Genomic DNA, 20,724 nt, shown 5'->3' with positions numbered 1-20,724 from the left:
ACGTGCCTGTGCCACCTCTGCACCTGTGCTGCAGCGGGCCAGGTGTCTGGTCCCCACGTGTTGTGGCTTTCATCCAGCCCATGCACGTGGTTTTCCTCTCTTTTGTGGGCTCTTTGGTGCATGAGGTGGCGAAGAGAGTGCTGGACTATGACCAGGCCTTGCCCTGAGCAGACTTGTAGCACACAAACACAGTCTGTGCCTTGCCTTAGCACTGTGTTACGTCTCTGCAGGCTCTTCTAGACATTCAACTAGCAGCTTTTTACCATGAGGAAATCACCTATCTGTGAAATTCTGTTTTTGCAGTACTGTTACAAGCTAGGTGGCTGAGTGGACACACCTATTTCATGCTAAAAATGTTTTTATTTGGTTTAGTTCAGTGCAAAAAAACTGACCCAAACTCAATTCTTTGTTAAAAGGATGTGGACTCTCTCCTATATCAGAACTGATCTCGAGTACAAAAGCTGCCAGCATTCCTAGAGCTGCAGCATGCCAGAAGCAATTGTTTCCAAAGTTATCTGAAATAAGAGGTTGAAACCTACAGACAGAGAAAACTTAGAGCAGTCATATCTTTCTTTCTATGAATGTTGCATTTTGTTACATTGACAAATCTGGTACATTTTAAAATTTATTCCAACCATTCCTTGAAATGAGATTTTTGGTTACACTCTAAAGTTTCTTGGCAGATTTTATCTGCCTTGCATGTAGAAGTTGAGATTTGATCTTTCTATCAGTTGGTCACTTATATCACAATTTATTGTAAATCTCTCTCAATGAATATAGAACTATATGTATAAGTCTGCTGTAATTATACACAAGCTTCTGTTTGACTTCTCTGCCTCAGGCAAATCACCCCATCAGTGTGCTGAAGAGGAATTTTGGCCCTGAATCTTGCACATCTATTGTCTTTGCCACAGGATTCAGAGTAGGCACACGGTTTACTAATGGGTGTATAAGATCCTCTGCATAAGAATGAAATGCTAAGAATTTAGAGCAAAATGTAAGTACAGGAGCCAAGCTTACACAGTTAGAAAAAGTTCCTTTTAATAAATGTACTGGTCAGGAAGTGGCTTTTGTAAGAATCACTGGAAATTTTTTCAGGGACATTTTTCAAAGTTTTCTTAAAAGCATCACAAAAGAGCAACTCAGCCAAAGCGGGTATAATCTTGAATATTTGAACTAAAAATGAAATAAGAGGAAATCTTTTATTTGTGCTGAGTCAGCACTAAGTTTAGTGTAAGTATTTCAGGCTGAGCCAAGTGCCATGCAGGCTTTTTGGCATTAAGCAAATCTCCAGCTGAGTTCAGTTTGGAGTGAAGAGGTGAAGACTTCCACTACCACAGTCTGAATTCATGTAGTTCACTCTAGGCCAGGGCCTGATTTTAACATATTCATACCAGTGAAGAAATCTCACCAAAGTCCTGAACTGAGGTAAAACAAAGGGTGCCAGGGGACTCCTCATGTGTTAGAACAGCTTTGAAAAGGCTGTCCTCATCAGTGACAACATTCCCCTAACTTTGCATGAACCAGGCCTTGTAATGTCATCTCTGTCTCTCCTGTAATGAAGTCTGCTCATACCAGATGTGAGAAATCGTCTCAGAAGCAGATCACTCAGCAATTTGCAGCCAAGTGAAAATGATGGCAGAATCTGTTTTAAAAAAAACCACTACAGGGGAAAGGCAGTAATCTGTTGTGTCATTTATTTTTTTATTCACAGATCTAAAAGAATCTGCTCTCATTTTGCATTTTATACCTTTTATCAGAATAAAGAGGAGCGGATTCAATGCTGTAATGAAAAGACATAGTTCTATAAACAATGAAGTGAGGATTTTACAACTTAATGTCTCTGGTACACAAATGGCTGTTTGCCACTTACTCCATTCGGCTTTCTGCTGAGAGCATGGGCTCTATGTGAGCTAGTATAATTGCTACAAGTAGTGAAATTAAATGGCTTATTGTGTATTTAGACAATTCTTGCCGTGTCCTGCATTGTTACACTGCAGAATTAGTAATTGGGATGTTGGGTTTGTAGATTTATGGACAAGTGTTGCCCTTAATTACATCACACCCATCTTGCAGGGCTTTAACTCACACAGGCTGGTTTAGATGGATGCACAGATGCAATTTACTCTGCTTCCCACCATGCACAGGAGTGAGAGAGGCAGCAGTAGGACCCCAGGAATTTGCTGGTCTTTTCCTTGGCATTGTGCAGGCAGTGCAGGGGGTGCAGAGTAAATCACAGCATCTCAGTCACTCTGGATTGCACAGCTTCAGGCAGGGAGAGGAGAAAGGGCAGGGGCTTTGGAAGCTGAATCACTGGCAGAGCCAACTAAAACTCAGTATAGTGCCACTTTTAAGGCTCCTTTGGAATGATATGATAATATCACATACACTTCAAACTCATTTAATTTGTCTTCTAAAAACCCCAACAGTCTAGTTCTGTGTATTTTGCTGGCCAATGAAAAGTAAATGAACATATTGCATGATTGGGAGTTCCTTTCCAAATAAAGCAGCACTTCTACTTTTAGTACCACTTATGAATTGCTCTTTTGGGGAGATAATGATGTATTGGAAAGACCATCATATGTTTTAAACTAATACAGGTTTAATAGCTATTCACCACATATTAAAAATTAAATCGCCAATAAAATTATAATTTTGCTCCTCTGCTTAAAAATTTACAAAATCAGGCAGATGAGACCTAGAATTAAATTTCGGAAGGAAAATTTTCTCCAATTTTATAAAAATTAATTAATAGAAAATTTGTTGGTTTGACAATGAAAATATTGTAAATATGCCATCAAGTCCATATAACCCAAGCAAAGAAACATTGTTCTGTCACAGGAAGCATATTTAAATTGACATAAACAAAATTGGAAATTAGTATTTTCATTATTAAATATGCATGGAAAGAAAGTATTGCACATATTTGTAAAGAACTTTTTTAAGAAAAATTATCCCATTACAGAATAAACAGCTTTTAAAATAAGTAAAAAGTTTTCTCTTACATTTTCTTACATGTTTTCTGAATGAACATGGGTGTACATTACCTTTATTTAATTAGTGATAGTAGGTGAATTTTCTTTTCTGCAACAGACAAATCCACAACTCTCAAAATTTTAGGACCAAGTTTTTAATCAGATAAATTACCATTAAGTCTGCTGCAAAGTTTGTTTGATTCATTAGAACAATGCTCCCATAAGTCTTACTGCTAACAAATAGATGTGATTGCTTTTCTTTGCCAGAATGTAAACACGAAAATATGAAATCTTTTATATTTCTGTATTCTGCTGTGAAATTTAAAAGGCCTGATGTTTTCATTATTTGAAAAGCAAAAGTTCAGTTCTTTTACAAGTCCTTTTTTTAAAATTTTATTTTTGCTATTGCTGTCTCAGTTAAACTTTATTTATTTTAGAACTGTCTGTGGCAAAAAGAAGAGTGCATATTGATTATTAACTGTCCATAAGGCCATAATGGAATTTCAGCATGGACTATGTTTATTCTTGGCAATTTCTATAAAAAATCCTTACAGCTTTTAATGTGAAGACTCACAGCAATGCAAATTAGGAAACTGTCCATGCAGTCATCAGAGTGTTTAGATTTCAGTCACTGCCCTCTTCTCAGTGCAGGTGACACTGATGGTATGATTGTAAGAGAGCAAGATTTTGGAGAGCAAATTTTGACTTAGTACATAAGGACTTCTAGCCCTGCCTCAAACCGCCAGACTGAATTCTGAGGACAAGGTATGTACGTGTAGTGCTGCATATATAAAAATATATGTACACAAACACACACATATATGTCACTCTGCTCTGACACCCTGCAGTAGTTTCCTTAAGATAAACACTTTTGCAAACATTAGTTTAAAAAATTAAAAATGCTGGGAGAGTAAAGAAAATAAATGTTAGGCATGAAAAACCACATGGATAAATAACATCTCTGTGTCCTTCCTTTCAAAACCAAATAAAAGCAAATCAAATTGATCCCGAACCTTCTTCAGAAACCTTGCAATGCAAGCACTGGTGAAGACCTTAACCCTTTAAACTCCATACAAAGCAACTTTTCTTCAATTCTGTAAGCCTGGCCAAAGGGCTCACAGCTCTGACAAGAGGAAGAGGATGAGAGGGACCTCAGAAGAGGCAGAGCCTCCCTGGCAGCAGCGATGCTGCTCCTCTCCCCAGGAGCTGCTGGTGGGAGACTGAAGCTTGAGAAGGCTGCCCACAGTGCCCCACTCAGGCTGCAATTTCTGAGTTAAAGCAGCAGCAAACACTTCAAACTGTCTCCAAATGAAACCCTCACATCTTGGATCACAGAGCTTACATTTGCCTTCTCTGTAAAGAAAAACAGAATTCCCTTGCATGAACTGGAATTTGATTCTGGAGTGAAGGGTCTATTGAATACGACAGGACAAAGGACTTGCTTCCAAAATCTTTTTTTAGCAGTTCTTACAGTGGTATATTTTCTGAAAAAACATGAGTGCTTTTCTCTGAATATCAGCTGTATCTCCATGAAGAAAAGGGTAATCACTTTGTAAAAAGCTTCAGGTTTGGACTATCAAAGATTTGTTTTATTTAAAAAGTTTTTATAGAGGCAGTTGGCAATTGCTTAATTTGAAAATACCTAAGAAACCCCGAAGCATAGGATTTTTCTGATCTCTGTAAAGTTCCCTCTGCTTTGCAGATTCCTGCACTTCCACAGGCTTTTGTTTAGAGGAACTCACCCCAGCAAAGAACAACAGGTATTGAATATTTCACTAATAAAAAAATTCAACATTAAAAATGGCTAATTGAACGCATACAAATAAACATAGTCTGTGTAACCTTGGCCATTTCATAGTACAAATATTTGTAATAGGAAAGACAGAAATTTACCCAGCAGCATACACAGCAGTGACTACACTGGATATATCTGACAGTCCAATTATCAGGTCTTCTCCATCCTGACAATGCCATTTACAACAGTAACTCTTCAGTTCTGCTTTGCTCTCCTAAAATGGATGGAAATAGTTATAGCAAATTGTTTCTCATGGAATCACTTGGTGTCTTTACAAGCCACTTACATTTGAAGCAGGATCCACAGTTTATAGAGTATTCTAAAAGTACCCATGTAGGCTTTCATATGGCATTACACTGCAAAACAAATCCATAATGTGTGAAAACCAGGTTTATGTCAACCTGCAAAAGCCATTTGATAAAATTCATGGACCAATTCTTAAAATCTAAGCTATAAAGAGAATGAAATGTATTAAAAGATTTGAGGTTTATAAAAAGTAACATTTTATACCATATTTTTACTTTACAAAAATATTGAAATAATCCATGAGTTTTTCACTCTGCACCAGCTTTAAAAAAAATACTATCAAATTTTGACTTGCACCTTTAATGCATCTGAAAGCACCATCAGGGGATACTTTTAACATAAAGTATAATACCTTTAACTAGATTTAGGGAGGTATTTAAAACCCATAAGCTTGCATCAAAAGCACTCTATTACAAGAGATTCTAATTTTTAGACACGTATGGACACCAGTCTTGAACAGGCAGAAGAGACTTTTCCACATAACTTGTTTATATTATACTTCCATGAATATACTTACTAAGAGGTGGCTGAAAGCCTTTAAAAGACATCGCTTTCACCTTGAGGGGGAAAAAATCAGAGCTGTCTCTACACATTGAGAGCTTGGTTGGTCTTTCCTGCTTCTTTTTCTGGTAGGGCTTGTGCCACTTGTTGTGTCCCTCAGGCAATATCAACCTTGCAGTTATACAATGTTTGGCACTAGAAGGGTATGGCATGTCAGTCTCTTGTCACACCTGCATACATTCACACACTGAATCATGCATTCTCAGTCCTGAAACAGAGAAGTTTCAGTGTGTTCAGCTCCTTGTGGTTCCTTCTGAAATATCTGAAAGGGGTCCTCCAAAAAGTTTAGAATATGAAAACTATATTTCCTTGTTCTTTTACTTTTGTTTTTTTTTTTTTTTGCAAATTGAACACTGAATCATGATTATCATTTAATGAATATCACTACGTGCTAGAGCTCCTTATTTCTCCTCAAAACCAGAAGTGAGCTGCATAGAGTTTCTATTGAAGATAATGCCAAGAAGTTAAACTGCATTTAAAAAAGACTTTTTGAAATTCCACAGAAAACAGATAGTCCTGGTAGTGTTAATTTAATGACCTAGTTAATCAGAATTTAGTTTGTTTTCCATTGACAGCCTTATAAACATGATGACGTTTCTTTTTAATTAAGAACTATTTTGCAAACCTATTCTAACCTGAATGGCTGATTTATGGGAGTGTTGAAGACTACTAAGCTCCTGTTTTTTGCCCCAGAAAACAGTTTTCCTAACAGCAACACTGTATGCTACAGTTTTGTTATTTTTGAAAAGATGTGGGTTTTTTTGTTTTTGCCATTGATTATGGAAATATCAATCATTCATTTCTAAAATAAAATGCACTACTGGCTGAAGCTGAAAGCTCTGCTCAGAGCCTTTATATTGGTTTGATTGAAAGTATTGTGCAGTCAGAATTTCACACCAGTAAGGGCTGGTGAGTGAGTTCCCCCTGCTGATGTAACTGATTTGTATGTGTGGGTCAGGGTTTGGGGTTTTTTGAGGCTTTCAGATGATGCTGCTGTATCAGTGTCCTGCAGACAGACTGCACACAGTGGATCAAATGATAATCATGATGATAACCAGACTAAGAACGCTATAGCTCGCTGCTCTACTTGCAGTACGCAGTTTAGTTGTTCCTACAGCCCTACTGTCAACCCTTAATTTAGACTGTAATGTTGGAGCTGCTCCAAGCTGTGTTTTTGTTTTGTCTACAATGTGGTTTCATATTCCAAGCGCTCCTGAATGAGGGCATCATCCTTATACTGTAGCCGTGGAGGAGCAGGGGAACATTCAAACGCTAAGATCGCCTTCCTCAGGCTCCGGTCCAACACGTGTCTCTCCCATGCTGGGTACCTGTTCCTGAACAGATCGATTTTAATGACAGACTCCTCAATCCTTGGTGGCCGGGAGGAAGGTGTGGATGGAGCAGTGGGTCTCACCTGAAACACAGGCACACACCCATCCCTCTCAGCAAATTTTTGATCCCGCTCGCTCGTGACGCTCCGGTTGTTGGAGATGGAGCGCAGGGTGCTCGTGGCCACTTCTGGGGGAAGGGTGAAGGCAGCGGCAGGGTCCTCACAAGCACAGCTTGGTGACTGCCCAAACCTCGGTCCGTTGGGGTGAAAGAAGGCATAGTACATCAGCATAAAAACAATGCCTGTTAAAAAGCTGCTGAACACTACACACAGTGCTGGTATGGCAAATGCATCAGAGATTGGAGGGGCCTTGTACAGATACCAGAGAACGCTCAAGGCGGTGTTTTCTAAAAGGATGACAAAATAGTAAATGAAAAGCCTACAGCGTGTCCTCCCTTCCTTGACGTTGAACCAGCTGAAGATATAGATTATCCCAACAACCATGTCGAAGACTATCTCCTCCCATTTAGTGATGCAAAACTCTGTCTCGCAGTGAACGATCCAGAAGGTCATGATGCACCAGTGCAGCACGATGAAGATCCCAAAGTACAGCTGGAAAACCGAGGCAAACAGAGCAAAAGTAATGACCCTTGCTGCAATGGTGAAGAAGTGCCAGCAGAACTGGATTATAACAGCCATGTAACTGATGGGTTTCTTGTCATCGCGGGAGTCACGGAGGGCCTTTTGGTAGGAAGCCAAAGCCCAAGCCAGGGATACAAGGGATGCTGCAGCAGTAAGACCTAGGAGGAAACAGGAGATGCAGTTAAGACATAATTAGTATGTCAGCACTTGGCTGAAAACAGTGAGATCCTTGCTGCTTTAGACATGTTCTCCACCACAGGCGCAATAAAATCTCTTCCCTCTCCTTTAGCTCCGAGTAATGAACCTCTGCTGCTGAGATTTCATTGCCCAGTGCTGGATACACACAAACAACAGCAGCTATTAAACCACGCTCCTAACCTCTTCTCTAGCATCACATACTTGAAACAAATTAATTCACAACTTTAAGCAATTATGTGTCTCTGTCATCTGTGTGATTTAAGGGGACCTGCTGTGGTCTATGTTTTCAAGAAATAATATGAATATTCTGATTTTCATAAGTCATTAAAGAAGCCTAATATAAAGCAACCAAGTCTTTCTAATTAAAATGCCAGCATCATCTACATATACACTAAATCAATGACAATGTGAGCATAAATCTACATAAAATCTATTAAAAATAAATTTATGTTACTCTTGTTACATCAAAATTTAAACTGACTGCCTTACTCTTGCTGAGGGAAAAAAATGCCCATTTTGATATTTTTGCCTGCTTTAAACAGAACTTTAATAAGTAGAAAATGTCAGAACTTACTTTCTTCCATCTGGAAATTACATTTATTTTTAAAATGTTGGAATTTTTTACAGAATTAAAATAGTGAGTAAAGATGCTCCTAAAGTAGGGGGCTTTATATTTTAATTTATATAGCCATTCTGTTTCCTGTATATCACAGAATTGCCTATTTAAAAGGCCCCAAATGATAATATTTTAGTAAAGCCTGACAAATATTTAAAGCATTCAATATGAAATTATTTCTCATAAGATTTAAAAGAATAGTTTTGTGAAAATACAAGAACTGTAAAACAAATGTTAGAAAATAGACCTTTCTATACTTATTTTAAATGTGTATTGTTCTTTTCTCCTCAAGGGAATTTGATTCTTGTCAGTAGGTAAATTTAAGAAAAAAATGCTGCTTTGAAATGAATCTGACTTTTAAACTAATCTGTTGCTTCCAGACACTACCAGAAAAACACCTTACATTCCCATTTCAAAAATGGTATAGATCAGCATAATTATTCAAATGATAAATACTTACATAGCATTCTGGTAGAAATGAATGATAATTCTTCTTTCCTAGAAGATTAATTTTTATTTACTTATGCCTTGTATCCAGCTGCTTTGGATGGAAATGGGAATTGCAATTGAAATGCAAAATCCTTGTCTTTCAAGTGTATTTATTATTTAAATAAAATTGCAATAAATGTTGTATACAGAGGAAAAATGTATCAAGCATTTTATATTTAAAACTGGTTTACTACCAGAGCCAATTTTACATACAGCTAATGAATGAATTCATAAGTCTCAGGATCCCAGACTGAGAATTTATTCATAGGCCATTTAATGATAATGATGCTTCAGCTTATTCTATTTCTAAGCAGTTCCTAAACTTTGAACTAGTTATTGAAGTAAATCAAACTGGCATGAAGAAAACATTTCTCTTGTCTGCTGTTAAAAGCTGTTTAATCATTTCAACAAGCTTTAGTTCTGGATGCATAGACAGTATTTTTCTTCCCAATTAAACAGCTTTCTTTAGAACTCAACAATCAAGAATATATTTCTTAAATATTAAAAATTTTAAGAAATTGTAATAATAGAAAATGTTAAATTTAAGCCTAAATACATGTTGCTATTTACTTTGAAAGAAAACAAAAAAAAATTATTTTAAAAGAGAAAAAAGTAAGTTATGGAGATAAAATCTATTTAAACAAATCACTTGGCACAACACACTAAGATTTTGCTCATTAAGTAGTATAGAGAGATTCATTGCTTTCAGGAGGGATTTTGTTTGCCAGAGTTTCTCCCTCTCTGGCAGGGTGCTAATAATGTTGTGAGCTCCCATGAATCCATGAATTGAAAACCCCCTCATTTCAAAAATAAAAACAATAACAAACAATCAGCAGAAATATAAAGCAAACTTAGGATTCCAGGGAGAATTTTTAATAAAACTTCATCACTTTTCTTCCCATGCAGATGCCTGCGTGAAAAAACACCGAAGTTACTTCTGGAATCTTCCTTCATGGACAAAATAAGCTATGAGCAATGAAGACAGGAAAGAGACATGGTATAAATTGGTGTTTTCATTTCTGACGTGTATATTTGCTTTTTCACACTGAGCTGCCTTTCTGTATCCATTATCTCTGATGACAACCCTGGGAGCTGAAAATGTAAGTTCTTGTTTTCCTGTAGGAATGTTTTAAGTATTGAAAAAATACAGTTCATTTCCCTCATGAAAAAAAAAATTGAGAAAGGTAGATGAATAGGATAAAGAATCTTTCAACACAAACAAGCCACTCTGAACAAGAGCTCAAGAATAGCATTATCAGCACAGGAAAAAATAATGTGAGCGAGAAATCCATATATTTTCTTTGCAAATCTAACTTTAATGACCTCACACATTCCCCCAGAGGTTTGAAGAGATATCATCAGTTTTGGATTAGGAAGTGTAGAATCATTCAATAATGCACACAAAATACAATGTTAAACTCTCAGGAATTTCCACTGTTCTAATGCTAATTAATTCATAGTCATTGTCTGGGACATAAAGAAGCAAGTACAATAGCTATGTAATTCTGTTATTTAAATAGTCATTAATAGGGAATCACAGTCTGCTTTTACAGAAAAAACTCAGGATACTGGCATACAGGAGAGAAAAGGAGACAAGGGAATGTACAAAAGGGAGGAATTGCCAGTTAATAGATTACGTATCTGCTCTTGGCTATTGGCAATGCTATTAGGGATATAGAATTAAGATAAAGTTAAATGCTTCATGGGCTCCATCTGTTTTTCTTTATTGATGAGACCAAGCACTGAAGAATTATTGAAAGTAAATTAATAATGAGAACAATGATGTAGAAGTGATGCAAATAGCAGTTTGATAATAAATGTCTCTATATAAATAATTCACTAGGAATGGTTAGAAATAAAGTGAATTATTGTAGTACTAAATGGATAATTCATTAATTAGAATATATTGATGCATTTGCTGAGTATATGTTCATATAAACCTCTTTATCCCTATTGCAAGGAGGAACTAAAATTAATTTCTATTACTATCAAACCCACATTGTAGCAATGCAGGTGCAGTCAGGAAGACTTATTTGCCACTCAGAAATGAACAGAGGTTGGACAAGATCTGTGGGGCCACTGTTCATGAAGAATAAGAATCAGCTCTCCCACTTGCTCGTCTGCAGTCTCTGCACTCTTTTTGGGTACTGCAGCGGCTTTCTGGTGTGTTTGACTCTCTTGCATTATGAGTCTTATATTTAGGGTCTTGATCTTGGAAATTAAGACTAAATAGCAATTCTCAGTGAATGTGTACACAAGCAACTATATGCTCATCCACTACAGACTGTTACAAGAGCCAGAAAGCAGGAATTCTCTAAAATGGCCTTAGGAAGCATGAAAGCATGCTCCTGTTTCTTTCTTTTCTAAAGCTAAACCTTCCAACATTTTCCGCAGTGTATGATTTGATCTCTAAAGTTCTGTCCTGAAAAGGAAAGAAATGCAGGCTTTGCACAGGAAAATCATCACAATTTGCATCAACAGAAGGATGTTTTTGAATGGTTCTAGAGTGGACACCTGAAATACCCTAAATAGCAAAGAGTGGGAGTGTACATACCCACTTTCAGCCTTTGCAGCATAGTCCGTCCACAACAGTCACAACAGAAAGAAAATAGAGCATTGCATCAGGACAACATTCTGCCAGGAGCTAATTATAATCTGTTTTGAGTGAAAAATACATTTTAACCTCTTTTATTCTGTGAATGGTTTGCATTACCTAATTATATTATTTGAATAAAGGAATGACCTCTTTTTAATTACCAATGAGTTTAAGATGTTCTTAACATAGTGAGAATGTATCAGACTTTCTGTCTGATAAACAAAGAATAGGATTGTTTTGATTCAATCATAATTTTAATTTCTTTCCCTGAAATTAATAATTTTCCCATATATGATGTGTGCCTGCATTTTATAGATTGTGTCATTTCTCTATGTATACTTTAAATATATCACATAATACACTACAATGAACTACAGCTCATTAAAGACAAGATAAAAAGCTAACACACATGACTTTCACAAGTGAAAGCAAATGCATATGAAGGAAAAGATACTGCATACAGAGATGAATACATTCACAAATGTAATATTGTTTCAAGGAAGCAAGCAAGCTTGAATAACTAGATGAGAATAATTCTCCTCAATGGCATTTTTGGGAAACCTGATTTGGACTTGAAAGATTAAAGGTATATCCAGGTCCATAAGTGACTTTTTTTTCTAATCATATCAGTACACAAATCCTATACAGCATAAGGACAGAGCAGCTCAGCTGGAAACCCTACAAATGAATGAATGATCTGAGAAAGTGCTCCTTGACATTCAACCTGATTTCAGAAATCAAACTCCTGCCAAGGCATCTGTCTGCTTCATCCTTCCTTTAAAACTTGTATTCATCTCACCATTTCTAGAAGTAAATTCATCTAAAAGCAGGAATACCAAATGCAGCAGGACATCTAGGTCTGACAACAGTGCCTGGGATGTGAGACTTTGAAACATTATTTTAAGAAAACCTATTTTTTGATTTTCCTTCTCAGCTGGAGAAGTGACATAACTTGCATCCAAGCTTCCAGGTGCTTCTCTGAACCACAGCCAAGGATCTCTAATATTCACATCTTAGTTCTTTAAGAAACAGCATGACTGTATCCCTCCAGCTTCAGAAAATGTCTTGCTATATTTACACATCTTTTGCCACACTGCTCTGCAAGTATAGGCACAAGCTAAAGACTCATGTGGAGGCAGCCTTGCAGGCAGCTTGAAAATAGTCTATGGGTTTCTGCACTAATTCTTTTGTTCCCAAACACAGTCTTTGACAGCAATGTGTGTCATGGTGTACATACCATGCTTCCATATGTGGTTTAGTACACAGGAGGCTTTACAGGCTTTAAGGGCAGCTCTTGGTCACATCAAGGGCCACGTGTCCAGGTTGTCAGTACCTGTTTCATGCTCATGGATGTCATTCCCTGATCAATATTGTGAGATGACACCTAAAGATGAACCTTACTTTTGTTTTATGAGTTCCCATTTTCTGAATGGATAACAATATAAACTCTTGCTTTCACCTGGGCTGTTTCCCCATAAACATGTTGCCAAAATGCTATTACATTTCCATGTCAACAAGTTTGTCAAATATTAGCTATCATAAACCAAGATCAAAGGCTTTCTGTTCTACTGAAATAAGCTTCATGAGGTCAAACAAGCACTTTTAAATTTTTTCTTAACTTTCACTATATCTGATTGTGACTAGATTGAAATGGCACCCTACTGAAATCTTCCACTCCGGTGGTTTTGCACTCAGACTGTTTCCTACCCACAAACATGGCAGTGTCAGTGTCTGAGGATGAGTCTCCACTAGTTCACATTTCCAGTTTTTTTGCCACAGGCTTCATTCATAGCTGGGGATTTTCAAGGGAACTTAGATGGTTTCATCATCTTGCCAACATTCTGCTTAACTTTCTCCCACTGCATACCAAGGGGGATTAATGCAGCATAATGTGTGTCAAGAACTCTTCCCTGTTGAAATGTAAGTCAGAATTATACCTGATATTACTCCTCCTATGTGTTACACAATACTCATAGAACATGCTAGCATATATTTAGGAATAATGTCTCCCATGATTCCTGTCAGCTGCTTTCAATAGACACTTCTAGTGGTACAACTTCCAGCTACTTCTTTAATTTGCCTCTGCACAGCAACTTGGTCATTGCCCTGAAAATCAAGAAATACTCATTGCATTGTATTACTTTCAGCCTTATTCATTTTACCTACTCCTAATTTTATACCAGCAGTGGTTTGGATTCTGTGTAGAGGACCAAGGTTAACTGGCAAAAGTTTGGCTTATTGTATGTATCTTTCTCAGTTTCTTAGGGTCTGTACAGGACACCTGCCTAATGATTTATCTCTTGCTGCACTCAGAGTCTTATCCACCTCGGCAAATCTAACTTTTAGACAGTTTTGAGAAGCTTCTGCTGAGCAGCAACCCTGGTCATAGCTTTAAATACATGGACAACGGTCATAATTTTATTTCAAGATAAAATGAAGCACAGATTCCCTTTGCCTTGCCCCTAAATCCAAACTAACTTTTACCCAGTTTTGTTGTTAATGTTTCAGGAATTGTATTAAAAACTATAAATACAATCATATGCAGGGACCACAAGAACCATGAAAGTTGGCTCTCTCCTGTCTTTTTGTGGTCAAAAGACCACAGTAAGTAATTAAGATCTCTCTTTCCTCACAGACACCAAAAGGTCCACTACCTTCTCTTCTATCTGTAGAAGTAATTGGCTATTTCAGATACTGGAATGGAAATCTCACTGTCAGAATACCCCAGTGAAGGCTAGTTACTAGCTCACATGCTGGGGGATCTCTTCCCCTTCAATTACATTTTTCTAAGATTTGTTGTTTTCTTGCTTTACTAAAGATGTGCTAAACTTAAAACTTTCAGTTTAGGAGTCCTCATTAGCCACCAGTCAAGTCCAGTCCTTCACTGGCAGTGACAGCCACCAGGTACTCATGTGTGCCGAGCAGTCTGTGTGCTGCCAGGCTTGGCAAGACAGCATGAGATCATTTTGCCTGTTAGGAATCTAAACTTAGATTCTGTACTTTCACAGCTAGACTCCTTGTCTGTTAGCTAATTTAGTGTCTTTTATTCCATGAAGTATGTGCAGCACAAACATACCCACTGACTCCAGGCTCATTTCCATGATTTCTACATTTCAGGGCTTTCAATGCCATGAGCCTGCTGCAAGAAATCAAGGGATTATGTGGAGGATACAGCAACCCCAAGCAGAACAAGCCCTCTGCCATTAGCTCTTAAGAAACATCATGACAACCTAATGCTAAGTTAAATATAGGGCACCATCTACGGAAGACAGCTCCACCTGCACTGCTCTGTCCAATGCATGGACACCTTCCACAGCACCTATGGCAGCAGGAGCAGCCCTTCTCCCTGCCTCCCAGCAGGAGAAAGTGAAAAAGACAGAGTTTACCAGACATGTAAAAAATCCTGTTAGAACTTAGCTCTTGAGGAAATGCCTTTCTGCTGGCCCACATTTCTGTGATTTCATTGGTATTCTTCTGTCGAGCCTTTATATGCTTTTGCTCAAACAGCTTCTGCGCAAATTCTGCCCTCATCTATTTCACTGATTTGGAGGAACCAGCCACACAGATTTTCATTCCATGGCATCTAACAAGATCAACTGCAACTTGTTTTATAGGAGATGCTTTGGAAAAATATTAAAGTGAACACCCCATCCTCCCGATGATATACATAGTAAATGCCATTTAGATTATTTAAGTCTTCTATTAAAGAATAAACAAAATTTAAAAAAATATATATATTACTTAGTCTGTGAGAGTGCATAAGCATGAATAGAGAGAAAATTAGTATTAGCATTTGTGTCTTTTGCAAAGCCACTGTGTCACCTGCCCCGAGGTTTGTATGCCATCCTTCTCAGCTCACAGGGCAGGGCCCTGCCAGACATTGGTGGCTGGCTTGGCACTGCTGCAGGTGTGGACTGAACCCAGACATCAAAAAAGGACAAGAAAGTAAAACTTTGTATTAAAAACTCTTAGAGCAACGATACAAAACTAGAACTGAGATGGTTACAAAATTTGGAAATAAATCTGTTGAATTGAAAGGATGGTGGTGCTACAAACTGTATAGGTTTCCTAATCAATTGTCCATGAAACTGTTTTCTAATTGTTTTTAATTGGGTGTCAGGTGTCCAAGTGTTGGCAGGGAGACACATGGGGTAGCCTCCATGATGAGAGGTCAGAGCCTATCACATGTGGGACACAGTTGTTTCCAGCCAGTTTCCAGCCAGCTCCAAACTGATCCACCACAGGAAGCAGCTGAGCCCACCAGCCAATATGTTGGTGCCTCTGAAAAACGTGTTGAAGAATGGACATTTAAAAATCTTCAATAGGCAGAGGAGGGGGGGAAATAAGGATGAGAGAGCAGCCATGTAAGCACTAAGGTGACAGAGGAAGGAACGGGATGAAGTTCTCCAGGCAACTGTGTGACAGAATTATGGTAGAGCAGCTGATTTCCCACTGCCTGTGAAGGACCATGATGGAGAGTATTTACAGCCTGCAGCCCCTGGATAGTTCTTGAAGGAAAGTATGGCCTATGGAAAGCCCACACTGGAGCAGTTTTTTCTTGAAGGAACTATACCATGTAGGAGAGATACCATGCTGAAGCAGATGAAAAGTGTGTGGAGAAAGAAGCAGGAGAGAAAATGCTAGGGACTGACTGCAGCTCCTCATTCCTCATACCCCTGTTCTCCTGGAAGGGGAAGGCAGAAGGGTCAGGGATGAAAGAATGAAGTTTATTCTGGTAAAAAGGGAATACAGGGGAGAAATCTTGCTCTAATTAGTCCATGTTTCTCACTATGCACGTGTTTTCACTGGCAATAAATTATATTAGTTATTCTATTGAAAGCTGAATCTGTTTTGCCTGTGGTGGTAACTGGTGAAGTTTCTCCCTGCCTTTACCCCAGCCCACAAAGATTTTTATCCTCTTTTCTCACCCTGTCCTGTTGAGGAAGCAGAGTAAATGAGCAGCTGGGTGGGTGTCTGTCTGCAGTCCAAGGTCAACCCACCACATGAATCACCTCATGCCAATATATTTTGCATGCACAAGCTGTACATATGGTCATGGCTTTAGGGGCCAGGTTGTGTCTGTTCCCTCCAGGACCACTCAAGAAAATTAATTTTTCCTTGCACAGGGATACATTAAACATTCCAGAAAATAATGTAAACCCTCCTTCCTCTGAAGGGTGTCTCACCACCTGCCAGTGACCTACAATGTACTGACTGCCTCAAAAATGGATGTCTGAGAATATCAAAGCTGTCACATTATTTCCTGAGATTTAATGAGAAGATGTGGGAGAAAAATGCAGGGAATACCTGGAAGAATTGAAAGGTTACTACAATTACAGTTTTTCAATGTCTGTAAAGAAAAGTACAAATTCTGGAAAAGGAAGCACATATAAATTTTTTTTGTGTTTTATTTTAATACAGTCACAGCAAATTGACTCTCCAAATTTTTTTAGTGAAACATGTAAAAAATTTGATACTTCAGTAATGTCATTCGTAGATGCAGAGATATTTTGAAAGTGAGACAGCACAGTATCAGTTTAAAACACAAGCCAAAGAGCCCTGCATCATGAACATTGAGTGATCCTATAATTGTGTTCAAAGAAGTGAATAAGAGTTCAAAAGTTTCAAACAAGGGACAAAACATCCATCCAAGGTACATTTGGCTTGCCATTAAATATGCACTTTTTTCAGTCTGAATTTTTCTACATTTGGTTTTCAGCCCTTGATTTGGCTGAAGTTGTGTAGGATTGAAATGACTTCAGCATAATATTTCATGGACCTTCAGAATTTACAAAATTTAAGGTTTCCAGAACATCAGTTTTTTACTCAGAAGCCCTCAGTAGTAAATAGCTGAAGACAATTTTCCTAAGCCTGAAATGAGCTGATGGAAGATATGCATTTTTACTATTACCCAAGATTTCAGATGTGTTTTGCAGAAGCATCCCACAGCAAAACAGCTCGAAATGATCATACTGGCTGCAATATGGTGGAACATATCAGAAATAGTATTTGGCAAACTCAAACTATCTCTTCTGAGTATTTTTGTCAAGACATAGTGAGTCTCCTAAACTTCAAATAGCACTATCACACTGGCTCTAGAAATGCTGCTGAGGATTTGGAAAAGGAAGGGATAAATCAATATTTCAAATACACCAGAGATTTTAATTTTTTTGTAAGATACTGCACTAGCTGTGGCCAGCATCCAACACAGACAGGACTAGAAGCCAAGATGCATTTTGGCATGAAAAATATCCCAAATATCCTATATTAAGTTTTATTACAAATCAATAACAAGGGACCAGGTCACTGGCAAAAAAATTATTGACTCCATGCAAAGATAGCATGGGGCCCTTAAATCTCCTTAAGCCATGATTTTAGGATTGGCTTTCAGTTCCTCATAGGCTCATATTGGCTTTCTGAAAGGGGATAAATTTCAGCCCTCATTAAGGCTGAACTTGCACATTAAAATTGTTCTGAAGTTAGTACCTTATTTGACACGATTTGTCTAAGAAACATTTTGTGTACGTAGCATTTTTTTGTGTTTGTCTTTTAAACTTCTCTAAGCTCTCACAAGAGATGTTGAGGATAATGCCTCTTATGGTGCTTAGGGGCAAAACACAATTAGTGTCACTCTGAAAAATAAATCAATTCAGTATTTGCTCAATCCCACTTAGCAAAGACAAAACTGGAGCTGTTAGTTCATGTTAGTACATGAAGAAGTTTCTTTTGGATCAAACTCTTTGCTAGGTTTCTTTCACTTCGATAAAAGTTCAAGTGTATTTTCACAGTAATTCATTAAATAGACTTATTTTTCTGTTAGTGAAAAAGCAATCACTAACCTCTTCTCCTCCATCTCAAAAGAAAATCCATATTTTCACCTGCTGTGGAGATAATGTAAATTAAAGCAAAGCCTAACAAACTGCTTTGAAGAATATTCAGTGTATTTTGAAGATTAATTCTGCTTCCAGCTCATGCCATGCTTGGATTATTTTAGTTTTCATATTTATGTCTTTGTCTTCAATATTAGTTGCAAAGTTATTCATTATCAGTAAGGAAGATCTACAGCTATAGATCTACCTATGAGTGATATAGTTGGAATATACACACAGGATGTATGCAGGTGAGTATTACACACAACCTGTATCTATGCCATATTTAGAGTTATATGCTACATACAGACAGAAAAACTGGCACAATTTGAATATACCAAGCAAAATAATGACTCAAAATTTCCTCTGAAAAGCTTTTCCAATATTTATCTGTGGCTTGTGCCAAAAATTTGCTCCTTGTTGCAAGTTTAAATGAATCTAATTTCCATTTCTGCTGCTCGTCTGGAAGATTGAAAAAGTTCCCCTGGCTCCTGTCATTAAGCTTTTTTTTTTTTTTTCCAAATGTATAAGTACCCAGAGAGAGTGATTGAATTAGTTCTTCAGCCTTTCCCCAATATTCTAGGCTTATGAGTTCCTAAAAGACATATCCCAATGCTTCATTGATGGCCTCTGAGACCATTTTTTTCCTGTTCTTTGAATTTCCTTGAGTAGCTCTTTCCTCCAGGAGGTGAGTCACAGAACAGGGCACAGTGGTTTTACTAGTGGTGTCCAAAGTGGTTTGATCTTTTTATTGTGTCTACTGTATATTTTTCTTCCTCTTCATGCATGGATCAATATAAGGTTCAAAGTGTCAACTTGACACTGAGATCTCACAAAAAAGCTCTTCTCTCTCCTGTTCTGCCATCTTGTGAATTACTGTCTTCTAAGACAGACAATTTCCCATCCTATGGGTGTGTTTCTGATGGTAAAATACACTTTCCTGTGTTAAACCACAATTAGTTGGTGGTGATAAGTTTTGACCAGTCAGTCAGATCAGCCTGTGATGGCAGCTGTCCTAAGCACTACCTGCTACCCTCCCATCTCTGGGCAAAGCCTGGAAATGCCAGTCAGTGGAAACCCAGCGAGCAAATAACACATGTTATCATCCATAAGGCTATCAAACAAGATGAGAGCAAGGACAGGCATTTAGTAGGTGCTCCTGAACACTCCCTCACTTATTCTTTCCTAATTTCCATATCCATCTAGATGACAGATTTTAGTACACTTGAAACGAGCTCTACTCCTTCCTGCTTCAAGATCTCATGCGATTTTTAAGTCATATGAACTTAAAAAAATATATTTATACATTATTCATTATAGTTGCTGTGATTATTTTGACTTCTGAGCTTGTCAGTGAATGATTACAGGTCTGGGTAACAAGACCTGATATCCAATAAACAAAAAGTTTTGCAGAATTCTACTGTCTCACTTCTAATTTTTTGTTACCTGAGTACACAGTTGACATTTCTATTATTTTCTGCTGAATTAAAGTCAGGACAATCTATACTAATGTTTATTTCTGTGAACAGTTCCTTTTAAAATTTTTAGATTTGTTTCTTTATGCATCTGCACATCAGTGTGCTCTGACAATTGTTAAGAATGACCAACTGATTTCAACAGAATTTGACACAGAAACAGATGTCTCAAAGACACCAAGTTCTGTGAGGTTTAGGGAAGGTGGCAGCTAGAGAAGGGCCCAAAGAAATGTTCCCACTTAAAGTATAGCAGACTTCAGGCTTTTCATTTTTATGCCTGAATTTCAGGAATTTTTATGCCTTCAGGCATTTTTATTGCAACAGCTAGGGACCAATTAGTAAGTGAATAAATATGTCCCTGGCAGCTGGCAAATTCACAAAGATGTAACTTTGAGCTAATCCCAGCAGATATTGCCTCTTAGCCATCCTAACCCAAAGTCATGAGAGAGAGAGCTCAGAATAAAGAAGGGAGTGAACAACACAGTGTGAAAACCCAGGGGATCTGAGAAAAAAAATGGATATATTCTCAGGGCAGTGGTTAAGGCAGGAAATGAGGCTTCATTATTTTTGCTGCTTGAAGAATGTATGTTAATAGGCACTCTCCTTTTCTTGAACTCATCTACTTCTCCAATATTTTGTTAAAATGTAATGTTTCAGTGTCTCCAGACAAACACGGCAGGGTCCTCCAGGCTGGAACATGAAATAGTTCAGGCTGGACACAGAATACAAAGAGGGCCCTGCAAATGGAATTCAAACACTTAGATCATGTTTTAGATATTACTGAACATCTACCTCAAAGTGCAGATAAATGAGTATTAGTTTATACCAGTGTGACTGTAAATCAGATTCTCTGCCGACACAAAGGGGGAAGT

At 37.7% G+C, this 20,724-nt stretch overlaps 1 protein-coding gene across 1 annotated transcript in view; it reads right to left on the bottom strand.

Annotated features, from left to right (window-relative positions):
• Positions 1-5,149: 5,149 nt before the first annotated feature.
• The window catches only part of XKR4 (XK related 4), a 212,381-nt gene continuing 196,806 nt past the window's right edge, over positions 5,150-20,724 (bottom strand). Inside the window, exon 3 of the mRNA XM_059855349.1 lies at positions 5,150-7,767. Coding sequence (XP_059711332.1) covers positions 6,821-7,767 — 947 coding nt within the window. The 3' untranslated portion in view covers positions 5,150-6,820. The remainder of the gene's footprint in view (positions 7,768-20,724) is intronic.

This window comes from Haemorhous mexicanus, chromosome 1, assembly GCF_027477595.1.
Source record: "Haemorhous mexicanus isolate bHaeMex1 chromosome 1, bHaeMex1.pri, whole genome shotgun sequence".
NCBI lineage: Eukaryota > Metazoa > Chordata > Aves > Passeriformes > Fringillidae > Haemorhous > Haemorhous mexicanus.
This window is presented reverse-complemented; position numbering and strand designations above follow the sequence as displayed.